Consider the following 23,703-nt stretch of genomic DNA (forward strand, 5'->3'; position numbering starts at 1 on the left):
ATATATACTATAGCTTACACTCTTTTTCTTTCATTACAGTATTTATTACACATTATTTGTAACTAAATTTTATTTCAATTTGAATAATTAAAAAATATTAAATTAAATATTACTCACCAGAGAGTGAAATGTCCATCACTGCTGTTTACCCTAGGGTGTTTACTAGTAAGTATATTGCTCCCATTTTTGGGTATGTCCAAATAACCCATAATAGTCCAAATAACCTGTATTTGTATTAAATTTTGTGTTCTGATGTACAGTTTGCATTTGATGCAAACAAAAATCTGATTTGACTGTAACTCACTTTTATTATCAGTCAGATTTAATTTCCAAGTCATTTTTCCTTAGTAATCTGCCAGTGCAAAGCCCTTAGCTTGTAGTTGCAGCACTCACTTTTTGTCTCCTCAAACCTGTGATCGAGGCACAAATCTGAAACTTGCTCCATGCCAGGTAGAGTCCTATAGTCAGTTTATCTGAACTTCCTGTGATCATGCCACAAACATGACACCTATTTAGATAAGCATATGATTTTACAAAATGTGTGCTCTAAATGTCACTTACAGAGCACCAATAATTCCATTTTTTAAAAATTCCTCTGAATACCTATAAAAAGAAACCAAGCCTGGCTTATCGAGATGAAGCTACTTAGTATATAACAAAATCTTCACATTTAAATGAATTCAAAGTCTGCTTCATGAGTTGAAACAATGGGTTTATTTCTCTCTACCAGGTGTGTTTATTCTATTATTCTACCTTATCATAATGATACAAAAAGGCATTGATGTCTGCAGGGTATAATAGCATCCACATCATTAACTGTGTATAAGGATACATACTTTTATAAACCCATGCTAGTAAAAGTATTGTCATATGTCACAGTGAATACATTTAATAATACATTTAATAATAATGTTTTTTATTTGTGATATACTGTAATATTAATCTGGATATAATACTCTTGGTTATTCTACACTATATACTGTGACATGCATGAATTGCTGGTGCTTTAAAAGCAATCAGCTCACTCCCTTGTATGTAATTTTACTGGATCCAATATTCAGTTTAATAACATACAGAAACCCCTGAGGACAACCAAACACGATTCATTTATATATCCTGACATTATTGAACAATATGTCAATGACATAAGTCATACACACTATGCTACTATAAAGGACCATGCAGATTTTGGATAGTGCACATGTTTATGCCATTTGCACAAAAATTGCCTTTGAAGAACAAACCAAAAATAAAATAAATGAGAACAGAACAAGTTAGTTTCTTTCAGTGAATTATCAAATAAGCATTCTATTTACCTACTTTACTGTAACATGCGAGGGGGAGGGGCAAACTCGACACAATTTGTTCCATTTCTTAATGTTTTGGGACATATGGTCTAGGTAAAGAAAAGCGTAACCCATAAAGTTATGCGACAGAAAAAATTTTTTTATTTTATTTTGACCCAAGGCATATGGTAAATATGGTACATAGGAAAATCAGAACATTTATTTCTTTTTAGTGGTTCATCTTTTATAAAAGTAATATTCAGCCATATCTGGACTACTGTAATTTAATTTGCGGTAATACCTCTAGTTCAAACATAACAATACTTTTAAGACTCCAAAAGAGGGAATGTTAATAATTCTAGATCACTGTATAGATAATTTCCATGACGCAATGAAAGACATAAAAATTTACCAACATATGAAATAATATTTCTTAGAAGGCCAACAAATTATGCATAAAGTGTCCAGAAAGGCCATTTGTGTCTACGTACACAATATTTTTCACAACGAGATACTGATGGTATTCCAAATATAAGGTCTGCTAGATGTTGCTGCTGTGGGTTCAACGCCATTTTTCAGCACATGATAAGCTATACATTGTGGCCAGCATATCTGGAGGAAGAACCCAGGAAAACCCAAGGGAACAATCATCAACCCACAAGAATCTAATGGCAAGCTTTATCGCATACTTACTCTAGCCATGCCTGAAACGCTAACCCTTGCGGGCACAGGTGATATGCCAGTGAGCTGTAAAGGCCAGTACATTAGGCCACTTGGCCATCTGGGACCCCCAAGGTCTGTTAGAAGTAAAATTACAGTATACCAGGTGATGCCTTCTGTTATGCCAATTTGTTTACTTTCTCAGTTTTTCTACCAAACAGTAATGGTGTACCAAATGGTACTGACTGAAGGACCAAGGGATAAAGCAGCTTAATGGCAGACTAGTAAAAGCAGGTATCGAGTCTCTTGAGATCCAGGTTAGCCAAAGCCATCACTGTATGGTGCACAACCCTGTTGATCGCCTTGGCAATGCAAGCTGTGGATTCCCATACAAGATTGCTACCCACTTTTGGGGCCAGTTAAAAAATTAATAACCAGATTTAGCATGGCAGAAGTAGCAATCATGTATCACACTAACATGGCAGTGGTATGCAAGACAATTTTGTCCACCTTATAAAACAACTAATCATATTGACCAGTGCATTGTTTTTGTCCACATAAGGTAGCTCAGATCTAGGTTACATGCATAGTGTGTTTGTCGGATGGAAGGCCAGCTTGGTAATTGCCTGGTTGGTCTGTGTGGTCATACGGATTGGCTAACCAATCTACATATAGCTCTGCTTACTAAGGTGTGGCAGGCTGAATGGGTTGCTTTAGTAACAGATTCCCAGTTACTGATTTTGGAATATGGCAAGCCAGATGGCTGGACTGTTTGGTCAGCAGCTGGAACGGCATTATAAGCCTAGAATGATGGCTAAACATGGGCCTGATGCCAAAAACAGATCAGTTACATCTATATAAAAAAAAACACGCACCCAGCCTTACAATCCTTAAGGCCAAGCTCAGAAATGCCAGGATACTTATGCCCAATGGGTATCCAAGAAAACAGAGTTAAGTCTGCCCAAAACACTGACCTATCATTGGAGAAATAAAAGGAAAACAAGGAACAAATCCAACTGAGGCCTGTGACTGTCTTGTCACCACTTGGACGTAATCGCTGCATGTGTCTCTGACAATGCATGTGAACACTGTTTGAAACTCTGCAGGCCCTTGTTCTTCCATTGACAAAGGACATATCAATTTGTAGGGGGGTCCACCAATGTGTCACCTATTACATTAGTCAGTGATGATATTTTCAGCTTAGTATATTATAATCAATTTTTAATAGACTTGCTTCATCTCTCTTTGGTCCCAAGTATTCATTACAGATTTCCAACCATGATGCACAAACACTGCAGAAGTTAATCAACATTTGGTAATTGCCAAACTGGTCACACATGTTGTCTCCCTTACCTTAAATCACTTTCATTTTACGCACTTTCTTGAAAGCCAATCAATTTTCTTAAAGACACAAATGACAAAACAACGTTGGAAATTTAGAAAGTGTAAAACTCACCCACACAAATAATCAATGCTTGGTACTTAATAAGCAAGCAAAGAAATACAAGCAACCATCAATTGGCACTGCTGATACACAATAGCAAAAAAGTTACATAAATATCAACAAATTTCACATAATATTGGTGCAACACGTGATAAATATCCTGACATTCATTACTATACCAACTTTGTCAACGGATGGAAGATATTCAACCACAACTTCGATTTTATGAGAGGTATGGGATACAGTATGTTGTATCAAGTGAAAGCTAAAACAAAGAGACCTACCACAGCGAATTAGCGGTGGTAAGGGAAGATAAATGGAAGGGTTAGTTTCCATATCATACAGATGGAAACAATGAACATTTTGCTTCTTGCTGCAATTACTGGATTGAGAGACAGTGGAGTTTCTAAAGTTAGTGTGATCAGAGAATGTATTCAAAGGAGAATTAACATCTGACAATATCACCGTTCCTATTGGCGAACCAATACCTATGTCTCCACATTTGTTTATGTGTACAAGACAAAAGTCTATGAATTCTTAATCTTATGAACAATGATGTTACTACAACACTTGAACAAACAAAATTCCTGTAACTCTGTCCTCTTGACCTTTGAATCACTTCATTCCGCTGTTCAAATACCATAGTTGATGTATTGGGGCGCCCTAAAATCATTTTAAAAATATATTTTGTATGCACTACAAGTTTTGGAATACTTCACAGGTCAATATATTTTTTTCATGACGAAGTTTTGGGACACTAGTCAGCTTCTTCAATGGGATTAACTTGGATATTCAACTCACACGAATAACTAACTATCCCTATTATTACTCCTAACTGAAAATCAGGTTGATTGAACAATGCAATGTGTTTCATAAAAGGTCAACTTACTGACTGTGTAATCATTTGAGTTTCATGTTGACATATCTGCCACCCTTCTAACCAGTGGGTTGGGTCAAGGTGGGTGGGTAGAGTGGGCTTGGCTCAAAATGTGAGTCCAAATATGTGACCCAAATAAGTTATCTTCTTATAAAAGCCTATAGAAAATCATGGAAATTCAAATTTGGAAATTAAAAATATTTTCTTTGAAGCATTTAATACACTTCCAGACATAAAATATTTGGTCGACCAATCACTGTCATATATCAACACACTTGTGCATACACTGACAACCAGAAAGATTTGTCATTAGAATCCACTGGAATACAGTATTAACTTGCAGTTTGCTGTCTTTGCTGCTCCCAACAGCTGACTGGAAAGTCTTAAGTTTGTACAAATGTCACTACTGTTCAATGAATTTGAGGTGAGGGGTTGTTCAGGGCAGGGGACCCCTAGATTTGGTTTAAACAATTTTATAAGCTACCTGATAGCTTGAGAAAAGTACTCTTGCTCTGATTTTTAGGACATTAGCACCATTTTCATTTAGGACCAAAAGAAATCAATAGAATTCTTTCAGTGAAAAGCGGTGATAACAAGATTTTTTTAAGATTGCTACCATGGTGGCTATATTGATGTCAGATTGGCACTATTTTAATTTGGACCAACTAGACATCATGACAAGTCTTTTCATGAACACCTATGCTGATAAGACAATCCGTTCAGATTTTCAAGCTGGGTACTATGACGGCCATAATGTGCATCAGATCAGCTCTATTTCATTTAGAAATAACTAGACATCATAAGAAGTCTTTTAAAGAAAACCCCATGTTGATATGACCATCCATTCAGGAAGAATAGCAATAACAAGTTTTTCAAGATGGCCACCTGGGCAGCCATATTGGATGTGCAAGCAGTTTGTGTGTGTGTGTGTGACTTCAAGGCAATCATCCAAATAGTTTAGAACAAACTTGTGTTAACAGATGGACGGATGATGAATGAAGGGTGATGGACAACAGACCATCCCATCAGCTCTTCTGGTCTAGAAGCAGTAGAGGTGAAAACAAAATTCAAACAAAAAGTTTACACCAGATGGGATGATGAACAGACAGATGATGAATGAAAATTGGGACTAATATGTATTGACTTTTCGTTAGAGAGAAGACAAAAATAGCATACACAGTTCTCTGATGTACAGTAACATCGCAACAAAGATGTAGTCAACCAGATCAAACCCAATTCCATCTGCAAAAATGGCATCCCACAGAACCAGTAGGTCTTGCATTGGAAGTTCACGGCCAAACAAAAGCCTAATCCAGCGACTGCAAGAAAAACATTTAACAGACTGTAATAATGATTGTTTTAAGTATGTTACGAATGTTTCAATCAAAGTGTCCTATTACTTGCATGTTATCATACTTATACAGTACTTATTAAAAGTATAGAATAGTTTCCACTTTTTTGGGTGTGGGGGAGGGGATTCTAGTTGCAACAATCTTACACTCTAACTCAGAGAAATAGCAGTTTGCTGTGTGTGAATATTTGCTGGAGCATGAGGGAAAAAATTTCCCCCAATTGTTCAAAACATACTTGTGCAAAACACGACTGTTATTCTTACATGATCAATGACTATGTACAAACATGAGATCCTCTTTTGCCAAGCATGCATCTTCTTTAGCCAAAAAGTTGTAGGAAAAAACATCAGAATTTACCTGAATGTAGTGTGGACACAGGTGTCATGGATATATTTATGGATGGACAGCAAAGCGATAAAAGTATTGAGAGTCTGCAAAGGCTAGCTGAACAAAAGATTACATACCATACCATATACCAACAAAAATAAACACAAAAACAACTGTTCTTGAAGTACATGTGCAATTCTGATATTTAAGTATGCATGGCCTTGCAAAATCCCATATGTCAAACAATCAAATACCAGCCTGATGATGTAAGATGTTTGTGGTTTTGTGGATATAACACCATTTATCAGCACATGATGGGCTATTCATAGCAGAAGAACCCAGGAAGAACTACTGACCTATGGGAAGCAACAGGCAAACTTTTTTGTATACCCACATTGGCTAAGCCAAGACTCAAACCCAGGCTGACAGAGGAGAGATATCAATGATCAGTAAAGAAAGCACCTTAGACCACTTGGCCGTCCTGAACCCCAGTTATGTAAGACTATAGTCTGACTCTACATCCCTGTTTGTTTGTACACTCCTACCGATTTCGAAAACGAAACGTTTAACATGATAAAAAGTGCACAGAACTAAGTCAAATGAATCACTGATTTATAATTTCTAACCTGACTGTGACCAGAATGGCACTAATAATGTCATCCACTGCACCTTTCATGCTTAACAAACTTTCCATACTAACACAGTGCCATATTGAGTACACTATAGGCTAGTTTATTTCCATCAGACAACATAATGATGTATTTCATCCTGTTTGGTAACCACCGGATAATTCTGTAAATGATATCACTTTGCAGACATTAACACTGAAATTAAACTGCATGTTAAATCCATGTTAGATGCAAATTTGTTGTCATTCTTTTCTTTTGCTTGATTCGACATTGTAAATATCGGAAGCAGATGACATATGTACGTACATCTGTAGTCGTGCACACACCCCTTTGCTGAAAATGGACATGTCCAGGAACTGGAAATAAATCTCGAGCTTATCCGTCTATTGTACTGTAAACTTCCGTTAAGCATGAAACTCGCAGACGATGATGGTGTTATTGACACCCTGGTGGTAATCAGGTTAAAAATTATAAACCACTGAATGAGCTGAGTAAGTTCTGTGGATTTCTGATCTTGTTCATGCTTTTCATTATTGGAATCGGCAGGGGGGTACAGACAAATGGGCATGTATATTCTAACTATATTGAATGTAAAGGTGTTAAAAGCATACCAACAAAGCAACTCATTATTATGTTATGCTTGATATGACATGTGTTCCCATGTCAGTGAGAAGTACCATATATTTACACAAGCTGGATCCATCTGCAAAATGAATAGACCCAGATCTGCTATCACATAATGCAGATTGTTAGGACTAATTAGTAGATCAAACAGAGACCCAAATATGCTGTTGCATTATGTGTGTGTGTGTGTGTGTGATTAGGATTTTTAATACAGTTTTTAACGATTTTTCAGTCATATCGCTACGATGTCTGCATTGTGTCAGTTTACAGTGATGTCTAGCATTGGGCATCATGCCACAGACATGTAGCATGATGTCCCACCCAGTCACATTATCCTGACACCAGGCTGACCAGTCCTAACACTAACCTCTTAACGCTGAGCGCCAGGCAAGGTAGCTGTTAGTACCATTTTTGTAGTCTTTGGTTTGACTCGGTCGGGGTTCGAACCCACGACCTCCGCTTCCGGTTGCATTATGTGATGATAGATCAAGGTTTATCTTACTTGCACTTGGATGCCAGTAGCTTCTCGTGGGTTGGTGGTTCTTTCCAGGGGTTTTCCTGGGTTCTTCCTCCACCATTAATACTGGCCACCATGTATAGCCTATCGTGTGCTGAAAAATGGCATTACACCCCACAACAACATCAACAACAACTTGCACTTGGATTAAACCTGCACACAAGTATATATATATGGATTCTATCTCCAGAAATGAATGCTATGGTCCAACCCTTGATCCAACCAGCACATGGCAATTTAAGGTTCTCCATCTGTTTACAAGCCAAAACATCAGCAATTTTCATCCTCCCTTATACAGACCTTACTTATTCACCTAGGTCTTGGATGATATACGTAACTCTCTTGGTATCAAATTGACTTGGTGCATTGGAGGCACTAGTTGTAGGTGCCAATTCTGATACATAGTGCTCCTATGTTCGAATCTACTTACATTCCATATATCTGAGGTGCAATGTCCAACCTCTCAAGGTGTTGGTGAAGTTCGAAGTCAGCCTTCTTCAGCAAATAGTCCTGAATCCTGGTCAGTTTTGAGACAATCACATTTGAGGGATTCAGATCCTGGGGCCTGGCAAATGGCTGCGAATCTTTGGACTGTGAAACAGAAATTATAAAAGCCATCCTTAAACAAATCATATTGTCAAGCAGATAACATTTCTCTGAGGATACGTACCCAATCACATTACCATTAGGAAAATATATACCACTACTTCCCAAATCCAGCCTTCCCCAAAAGATGTCAATTTCATCTTTTATGTCAATATACCATATAGACTAAGGGCAGAAACTCTCACCCATGACCTCCCCATGACACCTGCTATGTGAGAGCAGTTTATAACAACTAGGATGCTCATTTTTGTAGGGTGGTTGGGAGGGTTTTACTGTGATGTGATTGGGTAAATACTATCACAAAAACAAAATTTACGATATAAATTTTCCCCAGTCACATTAACATCGGAAGAATAGGTACCATATATACTTGACTATAATCTGTAAGTCAACCTCCACATTTAGGGAAATATAAAGCCAATTTCTCCTTTACCCTCTAATAAATTGGGGTGCATTTTGCAATTTAGATCCACCTGATGGGGTAACTTGTCAATGAGTCAGAGGTGCACTTGGGAAAAGTAAACAAGACAAACTGTAAAAATAGATATATTTGAAAAAATTAAGACAAAATGAGTGTAAAATACAATTATATTATTGAGTGGAATATATCACAAATAAATTGACAACTCACAGTTTGTCAGTCTTTTTGTAATAATATCCACTAAAATCAATAACACTTGACATTTTAAATACAATTACATGACAAATCTGTTATTTCAATTACAGGTCACATACAGGTACAAAAATATCAGTTCAGAATTATTCAATTCTCAATATTCCATAATATGCTAATTCAACAATTTTTGTTATTTACAGTATTCTGTTGTCTCAAACAAAGTCCAAGAATTTATTCCCACTGTACTGAAATCTTCCATCACCAGCTTGTCATGCTGTTGTTGTTGTAGGGTTTAAGAACCGGGGAAATCCCCGGAAAGAAACACGACCCTCAAGAAGCTACTGGCAAGCTTTCTCACATACCCACATTGGCTGAATCCGAGACTCAAACCCACACAGACAGAGATGAGATGGCAGTGATCCATAATGGAAAGCGCTTTAGACCACTAGGCCACTTGGGGCCCCAGCTTGTCATGTAAACTTACTAGTCATCATAATTATTGTCAAACTCCTTGGCTTCATTGTAATATGTGGGTGTTTATGCAGAGACTGAGCATGGGCTCTGTAAGTAACACTGATCATACCATTGGTGAAATCTATGCAAGAATGCAACTGAACATGTGTCAATTGTGCGGCAAGATCAAAAAGTTCAAATAACCACCATCTGTACTTGACACTAACCAAATACCAAACTCCTGCCTCAATTAAAGGGTTATCATGTGGGAAAACAAAGAGAGTACATCTTTACTTACAAGCTAAGGGGTTATTAAGGTCAAACATGCACAGAAAGTTGAAGAACTCTTGTTGACATTGAGCAAGTACTAAGCTCACAGCTCAATCAAAAGGATTGTTAACTTGAAAACAAAGTGAGAACTGCCTTTATAAGCCAAGGTCATACCAGGCCACCTGCACTGGAAGAAAACTAGGGAAATATCACATGGGAATGAAATCCGACTGAAAAGGAAAATATAAATTAAATCCAAACTTCTATTTCATCAAACATAGTGTTTATACAGCAAAATATCAACATTATACAAATACAGGTTGTTCAGACTTTTTGTTGTTGCTGTTGTTGTTGTTGTTGTGGGGTTTAATGCCATTTTTCAGCACATGATAGGCTATGCATGGCAGCCAGTATTAATGGTGGAGGAAGAACCCGGGAAAACCCCGGAAAGAACCACCAACCCACGAGAAGCTACTGGCATCCAAGTGCAAGTAACATAAACCTTGATCTATCATCACATAATGCAACCGGAAGCATGGCGGCCAGTATTAATGGTGGAGGAAGAACCCTGGAAAACCCCCGGAAGAACCACTGACCCACGAGAAGCTACTGGCAAGCTTTCTCACATACCCACATTGCCGAATCCTAGACTCGAACCCACGCAGACAGAGGTGAGATGGCAGTGATCCGTAACAGAGAGCGCTTTAGACTACTCGGACACTCGGGGCCCCGTTGTTCAGACTTTCACGAAAATAAAAGCAACATACTTGCAAGTAAACACCATGGACAGACACTTCACTTTGTGGTGGTAAGTATTTAATTTGCTTGCAATATTTTCAAATTATTAAAATCCAAATAACTGTAGATAATTTTATTGTGTAATCAATACTGTGATGAAATGGATAACACAGTGCATATGTGTTTGTAAATTGAGATAATGGCATGGAAACTTAAAAATATTTGAATGACAGCAATGTCATGTCCTGCTATGCTATGCTTATAAGATGACCCCTGATCTGCATGAATTTAATTTTCTGTAAAAAAATACACTGACTTATAAGCAAGTACATATGGTAATAGGAGGAAGTCATGATGAGCATTCTACCTCTATCACAGGCACCATTCAGAGGAAAGACTGGATGGATTTTCTATATAAAGGATGAGCCACTCTCCTAAACTGTGAGCAACACAAGAAATAGTTCTTTGATCTGTGACAACTATACATGTGTAAGAAAAATATTAAGGTAAACTGACTTTGCACTAGTCACTGAACACATGACACATTCCTTAGTATGCCTTTCAAATGAAGGGCCTTCTAGCTTGTAAGATTCCCTTCACAACTCAAGCCTGAAATTACTTTCTTCCGAGCACTCCCTACCAGAGCAAATCATCAAGGAGGAGTATGTCTGGATTGGGATGAACAATCTGTCATGAGTACTTAAGTAGACTGAGCTTTGCCTGTATTTTCTGGGCATATCTATCGCTAGATCAAATAGATCACTGACCCAAGACTAGTCCCATCTGAGAGGGCTAGTTCCGACCTCACAAGTTCTGTATTATTTTCAGTATTAGCACTATAAAAGGGTAGGAAAAGGCCCCAGAATACCTGCAACTGGTTGATAGTGCCTGGCTTCTGGGTCCAGGACTAGAGAGATGCAGTTTGTTGTTGTTGTTGTTGTTGGGTTTAATGCCATTTTTCAGCACACAATAGGCTATGCATGGTGGCCAGTATTAATGGTGGAAGAAGAACCCTGGAAAACCCCGGGAAGAACCACTGACCCACGAGAAGCTACTGGCAAGCTTTCTCACATACCCACATTGGCCAAATCCTAGACTCGAACCCACGCAGACAGAGGTGAGATGGCATTGATCCGTAACGGAGAGCGCTTTAGACCACTCGGCCACGATGCAGTTTGTAATAGCACAAAAAGGTCCATCATCGGATGCTTACAAAGTGTGCAAATTTGATGAAAGTCTGAAGGATAAATGATGAATGGACCACTCTGTATGAAGGGTCTGACCAAGACATTGAACCTGTTGGGAAAAAAGACTGCTTTGTATTTGGCTGGTTGTACCATGACAGAAACTTCCTAACCAGAGTACATAGGTCCAGTGATTCAGTTCCCCCCCCCCCATCCCACATGTTTGAGGACAGGTCATCACCACCACTGTCTGATTTGATAAACTGTTGAGATTGTCCATCCACACATGAAAAGCTTTTATACTGGTTATACCGGTAGTCTTCATTTCCAGAAAGTTGATGTGAAGAGTTTAATCCTCCTGACTCCACTAGCCACTGACCATGTTGAAGCATGGCAACATGTGGGCCTTCCAACTGTAGTAACTAGCATCTGTACATATCACAAGCTCCAACTGGGGATTCTCCAAGAATTCCTGACCCGATCTAACCTTTGATGAACCAGTGATGCAGGAATAATATTACCATACTTTGGTCATAATCCTGACTTTCTGATTGAGTAGGCCAGAAAAGGTGACCTTTGAACCAGCAGGGCAATTTGCAAGGGTCACATGAAAAGGCAGCCAAGGAGGATCAGATCCAATGCCGGATTGGTCAAACTGAGCAGCTGTAGGAACTTTCTCGCTGTAATCCACTCCCTGTAGCAAACTGACTGAGCAAGCTGATAATCTGTAACATTTGCTTTTGGAGGACAACATCTAGATACACCATATACACTACAGTTGCTGGTGACCAAGTCAACTAGAACAGGGTAATGGTGCACTTCAAGACTTTTGTGAACATCAATGGACTTGTGTTGAGACTGAATGTGTGTGCAAAAGACTGATCTAGTTTTCTTTGATAGGCAAACTGAAGGAACTTGTGTAAGGCCAGGTAAATAGGGATGCTCATGAATTCATCAGGCATGTCTAGACCGACTGCAAATTCATCATTTTTGATTTAAAGACTGACAGACTAAACTGCTTTTATCTTGTTGCAGTAATATATTTGTAGAGATGGCTGAGACTGATGATCGGTCTGAGCTTTCTGTTGGTCACTGACATTAGAAAGTGCCTGGACAAAGTCCTGGAGAGTTTAGTTTCAAAACAATTGCCATAATATGCTTGTTCAGTAACAACCTGATATCACTCTGCATAATTCTGTCTTTCTCCAAATCTGATGGAATGTCCATCATGAAAGCAGACAGAGCAAGTTAAATGAAATCCAAAGCCCCTCCAAAAATAACATGCATTACCCATTTGTAATGTGAAAATAGGTTGACTGAATGTCGATGGAAATGAAGGCAAATATATCTAACTGGTAAGCTAACTGTGGGCAATCCATGCAGTTGTTAGAAGGCTTGGGGAAAAAGAAACGTCATTTGTTATCCTCTTTAATAAGCTGCTGCCTGTTGTCTCAGAAATTTAATTGAGATTGAAACAGTTGCTTGACATTATTCAGCTTCTATGCCTGAGCAGGAAGCAAGGCAAGTTGGTATGGCAGTTCCTGTGCTGCCTTTCTTCTCATATTTTTTTTATCCTAGTACCAAAGAGTAATGTGACCCAAAGGGTGTCACACTGAATGCTAAGGAATGATGTGACTTGAGTGATGACAAGTAAAGACAGGCACCTTGTCTCACCAAATCTTAAGTGGGCAGAGCCTATCACAGCATTAACAATAAAATGGGATGCAGCCCTGTCAATGACCTTGGTCGTCCTAGTCATAGATTCCTAGGCATAACCAGCATGTGCTTTATGGCAAACCGAAAAATGGCAAATGATGCTAGATCCATTACTGAAGGTGTTGCCATGATATTATGCATGAGCTTCAAGGTGGTATGAAAGACAGTCTTGTCAACTTTGTACAACAGCAGGGCAGTCATATTCACTGCTGCAGTGGCACAATGTTCTTGTCTAACATTGGATGCTCAGTGGTAAATGCTTCCAAAAGCATTCTATACCAACATTATGAAAATGTTGCTGGTAGTTGACATACCAAAAATAATACTTCAGAATTGCTAAAATCATGGATTTTAATTGACAGACGGTCTGAAATTAGACAATCACATGCATGTTGTGAAATATATGTAAAACAAACTGTTTCATCATTTTCAAAAGAATGTGATGAATAACCATTGATATAGTTTTAAAACTGTCTTTATAATTATGTTACAGATCACATCATCTGTCACTTTGTTGGTAAGTCTACAAAACAAACCAGTCTCGTCACAATAAAAAATATCCTGGCTGTCATATCCCCTGCATATATCGTTTAGTCTTTTGTTCCAATCTTCAACAACTTCATTATTAACATCAGCTGATTCTCCACTATGGACAGAACACTTAATATTGTGTCGCACTTGAAATCTGTGCAACCATCCGTTACTTGCGGTAAAGTCGTCATATCCCAATTCAACTGACAAAACTGTTGCTTTTTCTTGTCATTCAAATCAAGATACAAACATCTCCTGGCTCAAACAATCTTCCTTTCTCCGTCCATTTCACCTTCCCACTTCTGCAGAATTTTTTCCTTATCTTTCATGATATTGTTTATCAAAGTCTTTCCGACATTAGTTTTGTGCAAGGATCCTCAACACCCCACCCCCCCAGTTGGTTGAATTACTTTCACTTTCTCTTCTAAACTGAGAATTTTTCTTTTCCTCGATGACATGTTGATCTTTTTGCAGTAAGTTATTCATGTTGCCAACTACAATACTGATAAAACAATTTTTTATGCATCTAAACAAATTGGCGTGTGTTTTTAAAGGAAGTGATCTTGTCACGTGATTCGTTAGTCACAGTCTGGAATCCTGTTGTTTTCATACATTTCTTTACACTAAGAGAGAGAAGCCAAAACTGCTTCGATATGTAACATCACGCAGATTTGACCTCGTGGCTGTTAGGATTTGTAATTTTTACAATTATTGTCAGTAGTAATAGCCACTAATTATCAAAGTGAACAAGCTCAACATCTTACTAACGCAAAGCCATAAAGGCTATCAAACTATTTTCCTGCTGACTTGCGTATTGTACATTGATACTGCCACTTCTCAGCTGTTACTACTGTTCAATAATTGTAATCTTAACAATTATCAGAGTGACTAAACCGGACATCTTATGATAACACAGCAGTAAGGCTAATTGGATTACATGTATTTACCCTTTTGTATGGATTAAAAATTTGAGTTTTTCTCAGCTTTATGGAATAAATGTGGCTTCTCATGAGGCGTAAATGATATAATATTAACCTCAGTGGTACATGTACTTTAGTCAACACTTCTTTTAGTAACAAAAACCTGACATCGGTAAACAAAAATCAGATTACTTAACACATGTTATGAATAAAATACTGGTTCTGGATACATATTAAAATAAAATGCGGCCACTTGTGAGGGGTAAATTTTATATTATGGCACTAATATGCTGGTCGCTGGTCATGTTAGCGGGGTGGCCTTTCGTGAGGGGTACTTTTGAACACACTTGTCAGTGCCAACGGATTCTGGCCATAAGGAGCGGGTGGCCGCTGGTCAAGGGGGCCGTTCAAGAGGGGGACTACTGTACTCACTATGTGGATTATCCTCATCAGGACCTTTGCCCAAGTCCACGTAAAACATCCCCAGTGGCATGGACAAGATGTTGTCAACATCCCCAATCATGTCACAGTATTACCAAAGGAGCAAGTATTGCTAGTATTGATAGTTGGGGAGTCTACTGGATGGCCAGTTCTGGAACAGTCTGTGCAGAAGGTGTGTGGAAATGGGCAGATTAGTCAGTCTTAATTCCTGCATGGTTCTACACACCATGGTACTATCTGTCACAGAACACTGAGATAACAACATTTTTGGATGTTCAGGGGTCTGGATTTGAGAGGTAGTGGAGAACTCTTTTTCCTAAATGTAATGTGATGGAAGTAATGTATTCAAAGGAGAAATTATTTCTTTGCAGCTATGACCAAACCAACCATACCACTTCAACTTAGTTTTCTGCACAATTTTTGGAAAGTGTTTCTTTCTTTTACTGCATAACGCTCAATCTAAAATGTTCAAATTTTTTTCAAGTTATGCAAGTTCATAAAGAAGATCCCCACCAGTCAACTACACATAATGTGTGATGTGATTTGGATTTTTAATGTAGCTTTAACAATTTTTCAGTCATATCGCTATGCTGTCTGCAGTGTGGCAGTTTATAGTGATGTCTAGCATTGGGGCAACATGCCACAGACATGTAGCATGATGTCCCATGCAGCCACATTATCCTGACATCAGGCCAACCAGTCCTAACACTAACCTCTTAATGCTGAGCGCCAAGCGAGGCAAATGTTAGTACCATATTCATAAGTCTTTGGTATGAATTGGCCAGGGATCGAACCCATGACCTCCCACATTTAAGGTGGACGCTCTAACCACTAGGCCACTGGAGCACTCTCAAATGCATATGACAGGCAATAAACAAAATCTACCAAGTTACATGTTAAATCTTAAGTTTTGCTTTTGTCTCAACAACTAAAGGCACATAAGCATGTTCTCATTTTTTATTTAACATTAAAGTAAAATTAGCATTGTTCTTATTCATAACAATGGCTGCATGTTTCACACTAAATTTTCAATCTTATCTTTGGATGCCAAAGCATGGGAAAACAAAGTCTTGCATCATAAGGTGTGTATTAGAATTCGGTTTGTATTTACCATGCCAAAGTTGTTACAAAATTGATTATCTTGATGCAAGGATGTTATCCCACAAACCTGGGCCAAACATTTGAGCATTTTCTGCTAAATCATACACAGGCACTGCTGACAGACAAATAAAGAAGAGACAAAGTACAATGAACTGAAAACAAAAGGTAACTTAACCTCCTCCAAAATCCCCATCACCAACCATGATCTAGAAGTTGTAACCCAAAATCTTGACATACAGGTCTTCTTGCAGTGATGACATTTAATATATCAAGTTTTGTGAAAAACAAAAAAATATCAAGAAATGTCACTGTAATTTCAATTTGTATATATTTCTTACCCCTGTCCCACATGGGTAATGTATGTACAAATTTCTGTGAATCTCCACCTTGTGATTTAGAAGGATTGGATTATGAACAGATGGGCAGCTGGACCAAAGAATATCAATATTCTCTCCATAACGACTTAATTAATCAAATAAGAAATACTTCTCAAACAATTAATTCTTTTTGATGTGTCTATGCAAAATATAGAATAGTTTCACATATGGAAATATGTCGATCTCTACTGACCTTGGGAGGTTCTACTTCTTTAGAAACATACCAGGGTTCCATGGTCTGCATGATTTGAGAAAACATGGCACTAAAATAAAATAAACACACAATTGATATGAAGTAAAAATATAAGTGGGTGATATTTATCCATTCAAGGTGAATTCTGTAATGTAACATACATACTCGTTTAAAAGCAAAATCCAAGAGCAAACTGCATAGACCCAGATCTGCATTGCATTATTCAACAGAATTTCTGATTCTTTGCATGTTGTTAGGAGTAATCAGTAGAGCAGACTACAAAGACCTCAATCTGCAGGTGCATTATGCTATGGCAGATCAGGATCTTTGTTGTTTGCAAGTTGCTTCGAAAACATGGTAACCTCGCTACTTAACCCATTTAATCCTGTTTACCGATTTTAACTGCAGTGCCTGAGAAGCAATTCTATATACTCTATATATATTCTATATAAACTGTGGTAAAATGGAGCATCTTACAGCAGTAGGGAATTTTTTCTATGCTCCAGTTCAGCATAACGGTTTGTTTCATTAACAAGTTTTTTCCAGATTAAATCATCCCAAAGTAACTCAAAGTAATGTTATGCATCGGCTTCTTCTGGGTGTTGAACAGTTGCCCCTTCTATCAATTTAAATCGTGGCTGCAACTGAAGTGAAAAATCATCCCGGACCCATTACTCTTGAAAGCCTTCAAAGTCAACTTCATTCTCCGAATCACTGTCGAAAAGTGCATGAAGTGATGCATCATCTCTTTCATCAACTTGATTCAATTCTAACCCATCATTTAAGTCAATATTATCATCAGAATCATCCAAATCATCAACTTCAATGTCACTACCCTCGCTATCAACATCCATGTTTGCATCTGAGTTGTTGTCTATCGTTTTATCAATCGATTTTCAAGCCAACAATTTCTTTTCCAACCACATTTGTTTAAAATTTCACTGCACATGCGTTTTGGTGAAAAGTACACAAATATTCATGACATATAACACATGTTTCTAGAGTCACTACACACATACATAGTAGAGTACAACCGAAGTCATATTCAGGATAAAATGGGATACTATGACCACAGGCGTATTCAGGATAGAATGAGGTATTGCAACTATAGTAGTATTCAGGATAAAATGGGTTAAGTTGTTCACTAGGCTGCACAACGCATATACTCTGATACAGATCCAAAATCCAAAATCTTCAATTCTGTATTATGTTAACTGGTCAACAAACTTTTGACTAAATTTATTGTATTCAAAGTGTCATTAAAAGTAGAGAAAAAAAAGTCTCCAAAACTTACTACCTTTCTTGTAGCATGTTGGGATCCCACTGGAGCTGATTCTAATCAAGAAATTCCACCTAGATTCCATAGTAGTTAGTAATTTCCAATATTGGCAAGCAATTCTGAACTTGCATCCATTATGAATTACAGTTATCACACACCCTAGCACTGTTCAAAATCTATAAAACTGTACCGTGATTCAAGTCGGGTCACCTTATACTGGGCTACATTTTTCATAATACAGTAAAACCTGTCTTGAGAAACAAGGTTCTACATGCACCAACTTATTTATTATATAGTATAATAATCTGTCATGAGACCACCTGTCTTCAGAGACCCTTTTTAGACAAGTCAGGTTCTACTATATAACAATCACATGTATATATTATGGAATCCATGATCCAACTTATAAAATGGAATGCATTACAATGAGGTACCTCATAATGAGGTACCACTATACTTTAATCAACATGAAAATGTTTCTCTCAAGTTATCACAAGATCATGAAAGTTGGCTGGGTATCAAATGTTAGCACAAAAGAAAGCAAATTTTAAAGTAAAGTATGCTTCTCCGAGACTACTTACCCAATCACATTAAAGTTAGAATATTAGCCTGCTAAGTTGCAAATCCAGCCATACAAAATGACAACAACAAGAAAATGCTTTTCTATCTCAATAGACAAAGGCCAATAACTCCTGCCCATTATCTCCCCTTGCCACCACCAGGTGTCACTAGTTTTTTTTAGCTAATCAATATACTAACAATGATGCTTACATGGGGAGGGGTAATGTTTTTAGCAATGTGATTGGGTAAGTATTCTCAAAGAAAAACAATTTTACTTAAAAATTTGCTTTCAACTTCAAATACATTCCCCAATCACATTAACATAGGGAGAATAGGTAATAGCAGGAAGGAATGCTGAGCATCTGACCTTTTACCTTGGGTATCCTACCAGGGAAAGATGACTGGATTCTCCATGTGAAAGAAAACCCATTTTCCTAAACACATAAGCAACTCAGCCTGAGGGTAACTTTATCTGTGACCCCTATATATGGTTAAGAACATAATTATTAAAATCTTCTCACCTATATAATTTCACTGGCAAATCCATCATAGCTGTGTTGATTGTTTTAATTGGTCTGCCTGGTGGTCATCGTGGCTGCTCACACCAGACCTACCAGAATCAAGGTTTCCATCTACAAAGCTAAATCTGTGTGATAAAACCTCAAGAAGGCTGACTATGCATGACAGCCAACAGTTTCTAATATATCTCAGATCAAAATGTTACATTTAAATGTGAGGTCTGCTGAGATCGCTCAAATCTCATGAGCAGTGATCTTCAAGAGGCTCCTTGTAAGATCTCAGAGTATGCCGAGCATATAACCCATTTCAGCCACAAAGCAAGGGCTTGTAGGTGATATCCTGCTTCCCGCCTTTCACCAGAAGAAAGAGACATTTGCATGTGATATGACTTGTGCTATGCGTTTAAAGTTGTGCTTAAGTGCATGAATAGGATTTTGAATGACTGCTGTTCTCAACCTATCTAAGAGTAAATGATGACAGTAAGCTATTTTTGGCTACAAAGCCTGGTTCTATCAAGAGGACCACTGAACCATCCGACCTGAAATGAAGATAGTTCAGGTCAATGGAATGAGCATGTAGCTCATTCACCCTGCATGCTGAAGCTAAAACTACAGGAAATACGTTTTGTACGATAGTAACTTTAGCAAAGTGTGGGCTAAAGGCTTTTATTGATTTGAAATGAGCCATGTCAAGTTGTACCATTATGCTCCTTACCTGCCGCTAATGTTACTGTGGCTGATAGTTGCAAGCAACAAACTTTGGGGTGGGGTGGGGTGGGGGTGCAGCATCCCCCACAATATTAGCTATGGAGGTTGATTAAAATGTCTACTGTGGACAACAGCATTATCTTTTCTTGACTTATTCCATCTCTCCTTCTCTTCTGATGTCTTCTGGACTACTGCAGCCCAACTTCCTCTGTCCATGTATAACACACTGCATGGCATAGATGATGCACACTTACTACATGCAATACAAGTCATGGCTGTCTTCCTTTGCCTTGAATTCTTTGCATTTCATGCATTTAGTTGACACTTTCACTAAAACAACACAAACTGAGAAAAATGAAGCATAGGCTTGTAATTCAGCACGTTACTAACTCGCTAATCCAACCCAATTACTAAACAAAGTAAAATTAGCGTTGCATTAACTCATAAATGACAAAATGAGTTCAATGATAGCGTGTTGACACATGGTCTTAAATAGATAAAGTCCATAAAGGTGGCAAAGTCAATCAAATTTGGAAGAAATAGTAAAAATAATGTATACAACCTGTAGAGGAATGATTGTCCAACACAATAAAATCCAAAATTAAAGCTGGATTGACCAATCTGAACACTAAGATGGCTTGGATTGTCCGAGGTAAAAAGTACATTGTTAACAGTAATGAAGCTAAAAAAACTAGTGACACCGTTTGCTGGCAAGGGGAGGTAATGGGCAAGAGTTATTGCCCTTTCTCTACATGAGCTAGATTATTCTTTTTTTTAGTAGGGCTGGATTTGCGAGGCAGTAGGTTAATATCCTAATGTTAATTTATTGGGGAATGTATCTGAATGAGAAAGTCTCTTGTATCTAGTTTTACAATTTGAACAAAATGAAATATACAGTGTACCTATTTTAATGCAACAACTGGTGCAATTATAATATGAGAAACAATATGACTATTATATACTTCTTCCTACAAACATGAAATTGCAGACTTACTATGCATCGTGCTCCAGATATTTTGGATCCATTACATCCTTTATCACTTCCCTGAAACAGCAAAATCAAACAACTACAGCTGTCAAAAAATTCTGTATTATCAGAAATGATATTGCCTTTTGGTTGATTATATTCCAGTTAAAATTATCAATAGCCACTATTACTGTAAATGTACTAAGAGAAGTTTACATTATTTGGGATCAATGTATCTTAGAAGAATATTAGTAGGCAAAAAATGACAAATAATTATTTTTAAAAATTTCTAAGAAAAGTGTGTGTGTTTGTGTGGTTTCATGGCATGTCAGCAACATACTTGCTATGAAGTATATATATATATATATATATATATATATATATATATATATATATATATATATATATATATATAGAGAGAGAGAGAGAGAGAGAGAGAGAGATATCATGGTCCTAAAACATGAATTTTACTCATCCTACACAATACAGACTGCTTAAAATGCCACTCATCCAATAGTAATAGCATCCTGATTTGCCATTCCTCGGCCACCACCAACTCACCTTTAAATTCTAGTGGATGAGTGAAATTTTCAAGCCATTTATAGGATCTCATAAAAATGTATACCTGGACAAAGCTATCTGTACCCACATGAAAACCACTCTTCTAGAGTCAGAATATATCAATTTAACCTAAGGATGCAAATATATTGCTACCTGTAAAAAAATCCATGCCTGCATTAAAATGAACCAAGTTTAAAAATGAGAAGAGAAAAAAAAACAAAACAATGAAAATTAGAAAAATTAAATATGCAAATATGAAAATAACATATGCTTCTAGTCAAGTATTTCATACCATTGTGATTAGTTTGCAATAAAGTGGGTTTTTTTTGCACAATTGATTAATTATTGGTTAAATGGAATAATAAATAAACAAAATTATCTCAAGACCCTATAAGAATACAGAAACTATATTCATACCAATTAAATTTTACAATTGAAATGAGGATTTCTATTTTTTCTCTTTGCATTTAATGTTAATCGTTGGGAGGTAAAACTAATTTTAATTTTTTAATACTTACCTGCATTTATTGCACTGTTTTTAACTGGTGCTAGTCGATAGTCCAAGAAGATTATTCCCTCATTTCATTAGTAACTGGAGGTCAATAATAAAAGGAATATGACCTGAGTCTGATACCACAGTTCACTTCTGACAAACAGAACATGATCCTTGTTTAGACTTTGATTGATATTGATGCATGGATGTTATCCCACAAACCTGGGCCAAACATCTGAGCAATTTCTGCTAAGTCATACACAGGTGTTGTTGACAGAAAAATGAAGAAGAGACAAAGAACAATGAACAAAGTAGAGCTGGGAGGGGTTGGGCAATTATGGCAAGTAATTATCATAAAACTGAAATTAGTTTTACCCTCCCCAAAGATACAGTTTAATAATGGTAACACTTTACCTGTTATCATTGTACTGCTAAATTTGCAAGTTCAGTGGAAGGATGATAGGCTAATAAAATAAGCTGTAGGTACTTTTCATTCTTATCAGTTGGAGGCTATTCTGCATCATGGAAGATGGCTTGACAACTTGTTGGGCTGATACAACTGGGTACAAAGCATACATGGAAATGGGTTGATTACAGTTCAGTGGTAATATGATTCTGTCTTGCTTCTTTGCCAACCTGTTTTTTGTTGTTGCCAAGAATCAGCCACCTTTAGGATCTCAAGTTCTAAAACCCAGGCCCAGTTGTATCTGTAGTGAAGAAGATCAAGATAGACTCCTTGGACAAGTAGGACATGATGTTTCTATCTGTCTAAATCAAAAAAGAAAAGAAAGGGTAGTAACCATATTTCTCTCCTCCCTCCTCTCTCTCATGTAACATTGATCAAAAGTAAAATGACAAAGCAGTGGAGTGAGATGGCCAAAAGGTAGCTTTCATGACATCAACCAAAGAAGAACAATTAAAAGATGCCTGGATTTTCATAAAAAAGAGCTGACTCGGCAAGAGATTGATAAATTCATTTGATAATTTGCACAATCCAACTCAAGATGGTGGCTGCCAAAATATCAGATGTATCATTTGGGAGAAAGATAATTACGACCTTTGCTCCCTCACTAATGCTGGTAAGCAAAGGAAAGCTGTTTAGAGGCACAGTTCTTCAAGGAAACTTCACTCAAAGCGTCATAAGTAGGCTTAATAACACATGAGAGGTTCCATGTCATCATTAAGGAGTGAAGAGACTGGTCTCTGGAGCTCAAAAATACCTGATGAGTTCTGAAAAATGGGAATCCAGCCATTCCGAAAAATGAAGGTCCAATCCGATAAGTGAAATATTGGAGAGTCTTGTTCTATGGCCATTAATAGAATAAACCGGGCAATCCTTATATTCAAAGTGAACAGTAAGAAAATCTGCAACAGTTACTGTAGTTAAAGGTGGGCAGATAAGATCAATACATTTCCAGATGCACCAGTTACTGAAAAGTCTCAATTTGTCATGACAACCTTGGTATTGATTTTCTTCTAGCTTGAGTGATGCATTTGGTAACTTTGCTAAAAAAAAATCATCATGGCAGATAGATCCATTGATATGATCCAGGTAAGAAGGTAAAGAATTTAAGGAGTGCTTTGCAATAGGGATTCTCTGTTTTGTGACATTAATTCCCTGGGATTGTTGACCGACAGATCAAAATCAACGAATCACAATCGCTGATCCCACAGTGGATTGATTAGATTATTAGGACGAGCTGCTAACTTTGAAGTCCTGACTATGTGAAGAACCAGAAAGATTATTCTGAATT

The 23,703-nt window shown here is 37.4% G+C and overlaps 1 protein-coding gene across 3 annotated transcripts in view; it reads right to left on the reverse strand.

Annotated features, from left to right (window-relative positions):
• The window catches only part of LOC149791848 (TBC1 domain family member 5-like), a 151,261-nt gene that overhangs the window by 54,787 nt on the left and 72,771 nt on the right, over positions 1-23,703 (reverse strand). For all 3 annotated transcript variants that reach the window (XM_089970356.1, XM_089970357.1, XM_089970355.1), the window contains 4 exons: positions 20,923-20,973; positions 16,863-16,932; positions 8,147-8,307; positions 5,444-5,586 (listed from right to left, as the gene is read on the reverse strand). In XM_089970356.1, the coding sequence (XP_089826482.1) occupies positions 5,444-5,586; positions 8,147-8,307; positions 16,863-16,932; positions 20,923-20,973 (425 nt within the window). The remainder of the gene's footprint in view (positions 1-5,443; positions 5,587-8,146; positions 8,308-16,862; positions 16,933-20,922; positions 20,974-23,703) is intronic.

The sequence above is a fragment of the Sinohyriopsis cumingii genome, chromosome 9 (genome assembly GCF_028554795.1).
Source record: "Sinohyriopsis cumingii isolate HCF-2022 chromosome 9, ASM2855479v2, whole genome shotgun sequence".
In the NCBI taxonomy this organism is placed as follows: Eukaryota; Metazoa; Mollusca; class Bivalvia; order Unionida; family Unionidae; genus Sinohyriopsis; species Sinohyriopsis cumingii.